Below are 12,573 nucleotides of genomic sequence, written 5' to 3' on the forward strand. Positions count from 1 at the left end.
TGCCATGACCAATAAGGAGTTAGACGCATAATGGATCTGGCTTTTTATTGATGATCACATACATGAGTCAAACTTTAATGCCATTTCCACGTAGATTAACTTTAATCTCAGTTCAACTTACTCTTTGTCTTTTTCTTTAGAATTAGAAAAAGAAGAAGAGTAAGTTGAATTGAGATTAAAGTTAATCTACATTGATGGAAACGAGTATAAATGTTTCTTTGTAAAGGCACCTTTAGCCGGCGCGTTTCATGAGATTCGTCTATTCGCTTCTTTGTGCCACGCGATTTATGGAGGTGCGTATACTGTGCCGCTGACAATGAGCTGCGGCGGTGACTGTGATAAGTGATCCTAAGTGATCCGTATAAACCCATCTTCATCGCTGAACGCGAGCAGTGGCAGTGGAGAAAGCTCGCACGTCGGTTGCTGTAAGAGCACACCTCTTGATGACTCGCGCTTTACGTGAGCCGCAGGCAAGTCGGAGCTCGCAATTATGTTTGATGTACCGCAGAAGTTCTACGAGCTGTGTCGCCTTTGTTTATCCCTGGATGGTGTCAAGTATTCCATATTCAGGGAGGCGGGCACTCAACAGAATTTCGCCGAGAAGATATCGGCGTGTCTGTCAATCACAGTGAGTGCGTTGTTGTTCACGATTAATTCGCATTTTATTGCGATGCAACCATCTGTGCTATATACTCTCGACGCGGCCGTATACCGTGTATGCGTCTTTCCGTTTGCGTCGTTCTCATCGTCGCCGTGATATTGCCCTCTCTTTCTCTCGCTCTCTCCTCCCTCTTCCCCCTCCCCTTTGCCCTCCTCCCTCCTCTCTCCTCCCCTTTCCATCGCTCACTCACTCAGCTTTAGAGACGCTCTCGCATGCGCGCGCGTGCACTCTACTGTGAGACTCGGAGTCGCTCCTATTAGCTGTTTCTTTCTAGCGCATACACTCACGTTCGCGATCGCGCTCGTGCTTGGCCGACTTGGGCCGACTGCGTCACTGCATGAATGTGTGTATGTGCGCGTGCCACGAGAGAAAGTTTGGCAAGAGATGTGTCGGCGAGATAAGCCGACAAGCAGCAATGGCATTTAAAATGGCAGTGATAAGCCCCCCGCGCCAGCACGGCAAGCGAAGCTATAGCCGCGAGTCATAGAGGGATCGGTGCGGGAGAGGGGAGAGAGTGGTGGAAGGAAGAGGAGGAGGTTGCGGCTCCTTATTTGGGTGGCCTGTTATCATGTTTCACACAGTTTCATACGCTAGTGTCGTTGTCACGCCGCGCTTTACTTGGGCTGATCCTTTAACGTCTTTAATTTATCGGAGGCGTCCATTTGACTGACGCCGTTCGGGAGACACAATCTCGATTATATGTATTTACGGATGAGTTTTTATTGTAAAACTTATACGAGATTATCCTCCCATTCGCAATTTTTACATAAGTGAAAATTAGCGAAAAATAAACAACGTATGATATATATTATTTTTTTCATTTGATATCTTATAGAATATTGTCTTGAATTCAAATTAAACAGACTTCTGATAATTTGATGTTATTATTGGGTATTAATGAATTTTTATTGTAATAATATTATTGTTAATAATTAATTAGCTAAAATTACTACGAAATAAATTAATAACTTTTGTTATATATTTCTGTTAATTGCATATTCTCAGTTTTATATCTGTAGCAATGGTTTTATTACTTATATTAAAATTAATTTTGAATGTATTATATTAAGAGTGTGATTTAGTTTTGAAAATTTTTTTTTCTCAAATACTGATTTATTTAAACAATATATCATGTAAATATTCAATATGTTGTACGATCAACATTTAATTCTCTGAAGTACATTGTGCTGAATTTTCGTCCAATAATGCTTGCAAATCTGCATTTTCCAGCTTTTGTCATTAACATTAACAATTTGTCATAATACAACAAACAGAGATCACCACATTTGAATCAACAGAATCAATAACACATGTTTTAATTGATGGAGCAATATCATCATAAATTTCTATCAAAATTCTATGACTTTCAACCACTGTTTTCTTCTGATTAAAAAAAACAAAAACAATGCATGCTGAAAATGATCTTTAAGAAACTCCATTTTTTAAATTAAATACAATGTTTACTACGTTCATTGTTAGTAAACAACTAAATATCATGAAATATAAAAACATTAAGAAATAATAACTATGATTGGAATGTCTTTAACAACAGTGTCATTTCTTGCAAAATGACATTAGTGCCATTTCTTGCAAAATCTTCAAAATTAATCATACTCCTAATAATTAACTCTTTTTAAAATATACTTATTGTTTTTATTATTTGTAATATGTAATTTGTTACATGATTTATTTTTGATAGGTAAAAGATGATGATTCCTTACCGCCGATTATTTGCCAGCAATGCGTATGTAAGTTGGATATGCTGGACAACTTTCGCGAAATATCGCAAAAATCTGATGTCTTACTCAAACAGTACCTGGATTATACCAAGCAACAGTCGTCTCATGACGAGCTGGTATTGAATTTGAATTGTTTGTGAGATTAAGTAACAAATTATATACTGTTTTGTTAAATTGAATATATATGTATCTAGAAGAAAGACAAAAGTAAATAATGTATTTATGCCTTTTCTTTTTACATTTTTAGAAAGAGTCTTTCTCCACTGCCAAAGTAGCGGGCGAGAGCCCTCTGCAATCGTTCCTCGAATTGAATAGGATGTTGTTCAACGAGGAGCCTAACTCCGAGCCGGCCAGCATTAATCAAAACATAATACCTCAAACTCAAACGCATCATCTAGAATTGCAGAACAGTGATATGCAAGAACATAATATTAAGTGCGAGCCAGACGATGACAACAGTTCCAATAGTTCTGATCCTGAACGATTAGAGATTGAAGATCGTGATGAACAGGAAATTGAAGGCGAGGCAAATGGTTATGATATGACCGTTAGTAAGAGGATTAGAGTCGAGAGTAATTACGATGGTTCCGAATCCAACACAGCAAATTGCAGTCCAGTTAATAGAATGGACACACCAGAGAGTAACTGTTCCGACGGTCACATTGATCAAGAAACGACAAAGCTATGGCAAGCTCTAGCCAAGTAAGTAAGTTAAATTTGTTCGGAAAATATTTGTTCACTTGATACCTAGTCGGTATCAAGCTAGCTAAGGTGTACAAATATATTCCATGTGAGTTATATATGCTTATAGATAAAATAAACAATATGTATTCGATTTTAGAGTCAATATTGAAAGCATTGTTATTTTAATCCATTATAAATTACATATTTAAGGTTCCTGACTAGTCGCGGATATTGGATCGTTACAGTAAAATATATATGAAGTAAAAATAGATTATACATGTGCATTGAGTAAGGCACTTTACGTGTCTTTTATTATTTACTAATTGTCAGGGGAGAGAATAGGGATATCTTTGACTTATTTCTATAAATGTTTTAAAGTGATTTTATTATTTTGTTTTATCCAAATTCTCTCTCTCTCTCTCTCTCTCTCTCTCTCTATTTATAAATGGCATACAAAAAAATTTTCAACGTGTTATTTCTCGCTTATGATGTCATTTTTATATATCTGCGGCGATTAATCAGGAGCCTTAGGTAGGGTGCGTTGGCTTTGTTTCACGTGCGATAATCATTTTATCTTTGTCGTCTATCAAATATTATAAATAAGGACAATGATTATTACAAGCGCTATGAGCGCCAAAGAAAACGCATTCTTAATGTGTTACACATGATTTCATATTCTCATATTATTATGAAATTGTGAAATGACAAATTAAGTTATATATAAACTTGAATAGCTAAAATTTTATCATTAAATTTACATATTGAAGCAAATTCTTATTAATCATTATAATTGCATTATAAACTAATAAAAATTTAAACTAATAAATTTGTTTTTATTCAATTTCGATATTAATAAGCCATTTTAGCCTGATTCAATTGCTTTAGGAGTTATTTTATTAAATCCGGTGATCAAATTGTGATTAGGTATTGCTATAATAATTATCTTGTATATAGACTTGTATATAGACTTTTTTTTATGATTATAAGTCATGACTGAAGCTAGTAATAAATTCTATAAGCAGATAGATATTTACAATAGATAAAAGAATAATTACAATTACACACATATATTTGCATTTTGTTAACATAGCAACAGAAGCTTGGAAATTACGCGAACCAATGGTGATAAACTGAACAATGGATTTACTGGCGAAGCTACCACTTTACTACGTTCTTTGATCAACAATAGACAGATCGGTATTACTACTATTGATTCGGACAAAATGTCCTCGCAAATCAGATTTTATAGGGATACTCAAGGGACAGCTACAGAGCGTATGTTGGCTGATTTTCCTGTGCTTGGCAATCGTACTAATATAGGAAGCTTAGAAAATAAGGTAAGAGATAATTGATCACGAAATTAAACATTTCTATATGAAAAAATAAAAATAGAAATCAAGATAATAGAGATAGATAGAAGGAGAGAAAGAAAGAATTTGCGAATTGATATTTGATAAATAGAAAAAAAAAAGAAAAATTTGCTAATATTTGTATTTGTGTGAATCGTTTTGGTGATTCTTTTGCGTGCAACAGTAATACCTCATCCTACCTGATCCTAAGCAGACAAAACATTTTTCGCCAAATACGAACATCTGTACATCTGTAAATAGAAAGAAAAGACCCAGGTATAATGTTGGGAAAAACTCAGGTCATCGGTTGAACCATCGTGTCGGTTGGGCCATTGGCCGATCGAGAAATTCTTTTAAGCCTATTCAGGATATATTCCAGGTAGAATTCCGTAAATAAAAAATAATCGAGAACTCTTGCAGCTCCATTTGCTTTTTATTAACGGATATCAAACTAAATATAATAATAAAATATATGGAAAAGATTCTATCTATTAATTGTAAAACATTTAAAATTAAAATATTTAAAACAATTTTTTTTAATTATCTTATCATTTTTTTATCCTTTTATTGATTTTATATCTTTTTTTTTCTATCTAATTTCGATTAATAAGTCTGGCGATAAAATTACAATAAACAAATAGATTTTTTTTTTGTTAATTTATATGTTAATTTATACTGACAATAGAAAATTCACGCATTCATGTATATACATGTATATAGGGTGTCTCACTATACAATACTTTCATATTTTAGATACAAAGTAAAGTAAAAAATCCTAATACGAAAATATCAAGATCACAATAATTTTTTATTTGATTTTACATTCACAGTTAATATTGAATTTTGATATTGCACAACTAATTATTAACAGCATTAACAATCATTGTTATTGAAATTATTAAATCTAAAACTTGAATAAAAGTTTTATTTGAAAAACAACATGAACAATAATTATAAAATTTTATTTATTGCTTTTTTATTCTTTAACATTTTTTATTCTTTAAGACGAATAATATTGTGTAACTATTAATTAATTATTGTGTAATCGTATTAATGAATCAAAGAAGTAGGATTAAATAGTCCATATTTTTTTAACAATTCAAATTTTTATTAAAATTGCAAATTTTGATTTATTAAAATTATATAATTTTATTCTTTTTAGGAGTGAGGAGAAAAAAATATATGTGAAAAAGGAAAGTAATAATTAAATAATCTTCGCAAATTTTTTTTAGAAGCGAAGACAAATATTTTTTTTGTAAAGGAACTTTAACTTTGATAATTTTCTATAGTTGAAGTAATGTAAGGTAATAAAATATTTAAATTTTTATTAAAATAAAGAATAAAAGGATTTGCTTGTGTAACATAGAATTTGTTAATATTAATCTTCTTAATTTCAATATGTTTTTAATGTTATTATAATGTGATATGAATGAAAAATTTTTTATGTTGACTTATCTAATGTTTCGTATTAAAAAGATTAAAATTAAGATTTGTGAAGATTGTTTAATTACTTTTCTTTTTTCACGTGTATTTTTTCTCAAGTTTTTAACTTCTCAGAGAAATAAAATTGTATAATGTTTTAATAAATCAAGATTTGTAATTTTAATAAAAATTTAAATTGAAAAAATATGGACGATCTTGATCTTTGATTTATTAATAAATGATTATTAATAAATGATATTTAATTAATAATTACACGATATTATTCCTCTTAAAACATAAAAAAGTTAAAACATAAAAAAAAATTTAAGTAGCAATAAATTAAATTTTATGATAATTTTTTATGTTATTTCTCAGTGTGAAATTTGTATGTTAGATTTAACAATTCCAATAACATTAATGCTGTTAATAATCAGTTAGTATAGTATAGTATAATAAAAAAAATTTGATATTGACTGTGAATGTAGTAAGGTAGAACGGTGCTTCGTCATTTTCAATCTTAAAGTTAAATTTACGCCAACAAACAATATCTTTTTGCAGTAACGTGCTTATAATTACTTTACATAATCATGATTGCTTTTTGAAAGCACAAGTATGGCCTTTAAATACTATCAGTATACACTATTCAGAAACATAAACAATATCGTGAAAAATGAACGAAAGTCTCTCTATTCTATCAGATGCGCATTATTATGAGCCTTAGCGTGCGGTTTATTATAAAAAATATGTTAAAAATATTAAAAACATCGATCGAGCATGTTTTAAACAATTTAAAACATGTCTAAAACATAATTTTTACTAATCATGCATAAGAAAGATTCCATTGTTTTGGTCAAAATTGAAAATGGAAATGAATAACTTGTAATAATGTTACAGTTACAAGTTACTTTTTTTAGTAACTGTGTTACTATTGGAAATGTGCATTAATTTTAAGGGATTTTTTTGATAAAAATATGGCTTTATTGTGACAAAATGGTTACAAATTGATCATTCAAAATATTATATGTCCATCACTAGCCATTACTTTTTCCCATCTTTCTGGTGATAGGATTTCATGTCGAAAGAACGACACATCTTTTGAGGCTATCCATGAATCGACCCCATTTTTTGATATCTTCATAAGAATGGAAGCGCTGCTCAGACAGGCCATGAATCATCGATCGAAATAGGTGGTAATCAGAAGGAATAATACCTGGAGAAGATACGGCGGATGTGATAGGACATCCCAGTTAAGCGCTTCTAACCGGTTTCGCAACATGTGACCAAACGTTGTTTGTCGTACTAAAAAATTACTCTTCGCGTTATCTTTTGCTTCAATGCTCGGCTCAATTGCATTAATTGTTATTAGTAATATTCTCCAGTGATGATTTCGTTGGGTTGGAGCAGTTTATAATACACTACACCTAGCTGATTCCACCAAATACAGAGCATGAGCTTGACGCTATGAATATTCAGCTTTGCCGTTGATGTTGATAAGATCGCCTGGTCTGCATCATGACTTTTTGCGTTTCGTAGTTTCGGATTATCGTAGTGTATCCATTTTTCATTACGATATGATACAAAAAACTTTTTCTTCTGTCTTTGAAGCAACAATTCACAGGTCATTTTGCGCCTTTTTGATGTCCCCTGGTTTCAACTCGTATGGCATCCAATTTCCTTGCTTTTGAATCATTCTAATGATTTTCAAACGTCTGGAAATCGTTGATTGATCAATATTTAATGATTTTGCAAGTTCTTCTTGTTTTTGATTTGAGTCTTGATTGAGTGAAGCTTCCACTTCCTCATCTTCAAATTTTTTCGACTGACCTTGTCTTCCGTTAAAATCACCTTTTTTGTAGCATCGAAACCAGTACTCACATGTTGAAATTGATGGAGTATAATCATCAAGCTTCCGACAGTATTCGTTGACTTTCAGCAGCACTTTTCTTCAAATGGAAGCAAAAAAGCAAAGCTTCTCGCAAATTGCGTTTTGTTCGCACAAAATTCGACATATTTAATGCTCATAAAAACAATGTTATTTACACTTTCAAAATGATACATACTGAAAACTAAAGTCACATGATGGTTAAAACATGAAAACAACAAATATGGCTCAATGCGATAGCACTAATTATGCCATCTTTTGAAAATCCTTTAAAATTAATGCACACTCTCAATAATTATATTTTTTGGTAATGGTAACGAATTTTATAATTACTTTTTACTGCTAATTTTTGTATCTTGGATCTATTTATGCCATAATTTTTGTTTATTCAATCTTCAATCTTTAATAAATAGTAGTCAGAATTTGTTCTGATTTTAAGACCGTTTTAATGTCTTAAGATGTTAATATGCTTCTGTGATTAGTTTTTATTTATTATTAAATTTAAGATAATTTATTGTTTTTAAAAAGATAAATTTTGATTATATCACTAATTATGTTACAATCTCTTTTCCTCTTCTTTTTCTCTCTTTCTTCCTTTCTCGAGTTGTTAAAACATGTCTGACCAATCAAAAGTGGCTATTTCGTATCTTGATTATGACGTGATCTCTAAAAATCAAATGTTAAGATTCGCTTTGATCAAAAATATTAACTTTTCTCTCATATGATTTATTTTTTGATTATTTTATTGATTAAATTTCATTTATAGTTGATGTATGATATTAAAAAAGTATGAAATATAATATAAATCCGAAAAAAAATTTTCTTTTAATGTAATGGAAATAATAAAATAGTGTAATATGCAGTCTGTACAGAGTGCTTCGATAGACAGTAATCCGTCTAGCCCTGCCAGTATTGGTCGTAAGGAGATGGCGACGACGACAAAAGGTCGTAGAAAACAAAGCTATCCGAGTAAAGCTCCAGCAAGTCCGGATATTATCGCCAGTTATCAATATGACCATAGCAATGAAGAGCAAGCACATGATTTTACCACATGGTCGAGCAAGATAAAGAATAAGGTATTGTCCTCTTACGAGAAAAGGCCTGTTGTTCATCACGACCCGATATTATCAATTATTCACAATAACCGATTGGCTGTTTTAGATGGACGATCAGAAATTTGATCAACAAAGCGGTAACGTAGCAAAAAAGGTCGATATGTCTTGTACAAATTGCGGCACCATGACAACAACTATTTGGAGAAGGAATATGAAGGGCGAGATGGTGTGCAACGCTTGCGGATTGTATTATAAGCTACATGGTGTTAATCGTCCGGTTACTATGCGAAGAGACACTATACATACGCGCAGACGTAGACCCAAAGGCGAGAAATCGACGAGGCATAGAAGTAAAAGAGATTCTTAGCGATTTGGCATTTAGTATATTTTTTTACAACTGCTGAAAAATATATATACATTATAAAAAAAAGAACTAAAATATTTTATAATAATATTACATGTAGTAATAATATCAAACAGCTTGAATGAAAAATTCAGCGTGGAATGCATATGCTTCCATATGATATGGAACTTGTTAATTTGACAAATCTTGGGTTTTTAATGAATTGAAAAAGCAATGATTCTTTACAATATTATATTCAATTTCTTTTTTTAGCATTTATTTATGGCACTTTAAAAAGAAATTAAGATTGTACCTCTCAATCTTGAAAATTACATTGAACACTATAATTTTTGACCAGTAAATCTATTGCTGTTCTACTTATTTTGTCACAAATTTTAATTACATATGAGTCAGCAATCTCAACATATTCTCGACATTGTTTGCGATTTAACTTCAAATAGTTTTATTAAGCATCATTTATTATTAGAATATTAGTGGTCTCAATTTCCTTGAAAAATATATCTTCTACTACGATAAAGCAGAAATAATCAGTATTTATGAAATTAATAACATTTTTAGAAAAAGGGGACACTGTCTTAGCCTCTCCGTCAATAAGAGAACAAATGGATGCCGAGAGTGCGGATATGCTGAATGCTCTTCGACAACAAATTCATCCTCAGTTGATGATGCATGCGGCGTTGACGCCTACACGCATACCCAGTGGCCATCCGCCTCCATCAGTTGCTTACTCATTACCTTTATCTAGTTACATGATTCATGTAAGTTATTCTCCGTCATATGCTCATATATTTAAATAAGAATTGTTCTTATATTAGCATTTAATGTTATTAACTTTAATTAGATATTTTATATCTAATTAAGGATTAGAGTTAAAAAGGCTAAATACTTTTTATATATTTAACTTAAAACTTTATTTGAATATTTTCTCTATAATTCATCTCTTTTTTTTTATTGCAAATTTGATATTGTCAAAACATAATTTATTAAATTTGTTTTTTAGCCACACATGAAAACCGAAGAGCGTGTGCAACGACACTTGTCTGTGGATGAGGATGCAGACGAAGGTGATGAGGAGAATGTTTCCGATGTCCCTCTCAATTTGGTGGCAACTTCACTCTCGGAGGAAACGCATTAAGAAAAATCTGGTTGGTCGCCGAGGTATGCTTTCTCGACGGCATCGTCTGTTCGGTTTATCTTGAATGAATTTTTAATCTCTCTCTTGGCAGACCTCTTTAAACGTTTTCTCCTGAAAAATAATTCTTGGGGACGTTCCGTAGAGAGTCGTAAGGTTCACGCTGCGATGTAATACGCACGATGAAATGAAATGATATTAATTACTCAGTATTAATTATTCAAGATGTACATATATAAATATATACACATATATACGCGGATACACACACAAATACATATGCACATATACACACATATACAAACATAGATAAAAACACGTAAAAAGTACGCATATGAGAAAATATTTTTATATAAAATTTTATATGTGCTCGCCCGTTGTACATAAACATGCCGCGGGTCCAACCGTGGAGCCGCTCGGAAATGCTTGTCGTCGTCCTGTTTCATATTATACGTATCTTTTCGATTCGTTGTCTTATGATGACAGTGACAGCAACAGCCTTTCCAATGGCATACCTGCAACATCGTTAATGGCTTTCGACATTTAATTGTGTTACGTTCCAAATTTTAAGGTTCTTTCGAAAACTGTTATACGTTGCGTAATGAATGTTGGATTTTTCACTTTATTTTAATGAAATTAAAATACTATTTACATGACATCAAACATTTCGAACAAAATTTTTAAATATAGTCTATTTTATAGGTATGTAATCTCACAAATGAAAAAAAATTTGAATCTTTAACATTAATTGTATTATTCAAACTTGATTATTAACTTTTTGATATATCGGAATAGAAATTAATAATTGACAATGATTAATTATTTAATTATAATTCAATTAAAATTTTATAGTAAATTCTATAGAGAAAAAAAAATTAATAAAAGTACAGAACTCTCAGTATCAAATATTAACAAATAGAGAGTAAAGAACGAATGAAAATCTGTATATAAAAGCTTATTGAAAAAAAAATACAAATATAACTACTTATTACGATCACATAATTGTACAAAAATTAAAAATTTGTTGGATATATTTTCTTATGAATATTTAAGACTCTTGAATATTCAGTCAGTGACACAGAATCAGACGGTGGCCTGGCGAAATGTGGCGAAATCGGTACCCACACACACACAAGCACGAGCCCATGTATGTACATATGCTCTCGGCACTCTGAAAGCGAGCACATGTACATAGACTCGCCATGATAAATGGCTGAACTTATAAGTGTAGAAAAGTAGTGTTTTGATGACGAAATTTGTGTTTTTTATATGCCATTTCGTTATTATTTATTCAATTGCGAAAATATGACTTGCCTCGTACTTATGAAAGTCCTAAAAATGGACAGAAACTATCTTGGAATTTTTATATGTAAAAGTATATATTTTATTCATTTCAACAGTTGTTAAACCGTATTTCTGCCCGAATTTAGGCTCACTTTACTTGCCTTTTACAATCATTTACTGACTATTAAAGTAGACTATTAAAGGACAGTTTCTGCAATTTCTCATTTTTAAGTATTTTAAAGCGATCGTCATTTAGATTTTTCCAAATTGTCTTTATTTACAAATGGCATGCAGCATAAATTAATGTATTTCTCGCCTGTGACGTCACGATTCCAACATGGTCACCGCGACTAGGGAGGAGCCTTAGGCCATGATTAAAGGAAGAAAATGGTAAACTGCATCACGTGACCTGTCTCCTCTGATTGGATACGGGCATCAAAACTAGACATGGAAGAGAAGACTGGTCATGTAATCCCCGTCTTGACGCAGTCATTTACGTGGTGCAATTTGCCACTCTCTCTTTTTGAGACTCTCTAATAAGAACGCATTACATGTTTCGGCTGCCGGGTTGAATTTTTTCTCAGATATACAAAAGTTATAATAAAATATAAAACGCATGAAAACGCATCAGTATTCATTAATTTTTGTCGAACAATGTTTAAAATTTCATATGAGTAAATCTCAGCACGAACAAAAACTGTTCACAAACGGCTGCTCTGCCGTATGGAGAACGCATCTGAAGATTTGATTTTGATTAACGTCTATCGCATTACAAATAATGTAAGTGTTTGTCACAAAATAAAAAATGTAGTCAAATGAATAGTTTAACAAATTAAAAAAGAATCATCACTCTGTAAGATGTGTTGACGCATCAGTAGATAAAATATGACTTCATCGTACTCCTCCAAATATATACAACAAATTTTTTATTTTTGTACAATTATGTGGTCGTAATAAGTAATTATACTCATTATTTAAAAAAAAATAAGCTGTTATACATT

The 12,573-nt window shown here is 31.6% G+C and overlaps 1 protein-coding gene across 1 annotated transcript; it reads left to right on the forward strand.

Moving 5' to 3' along the window:
* Nucleotides 1–300: 300 nt before the first annotated feature.
* On the forward strand, nt 301–10,291 carry LOC108692170. Its single transcript, XM_018200327.1, has 8 exons — nt 301–628; nt 2,361–2,516; nt 2,648–3,102; nt 4,175–4,421; nt 8,601–8,813; nt 8,899–9,142; nt 9,715–9,914; nt 10,157–10,291. Exons 1-8 carry the CDS (start codon nt 491–493, stop codon nt 10,289–10,291), a joined length of 1,788 nt encoding a protein of 595 aa, XP_018055816.1. The 5' UTR covers nt 301–490.
* Nucleotides 10,292–12,573: the final 2,282 nt, after the last annotated feature.

Source organism: Atta colombica, unplaced genomic scaffold (assembly GCF_001594045.1).
Source record: "Atta colombica isolate Treedump-2 unplaced genomic scaffold, Acol1.0 scaffold63, whole genome shotgun sequence".
NCBI lineage: Eukaryota > Metazoa > Arthropoda > Insecta > Hymenoptera > Formicidae > Atta > Atta colombica.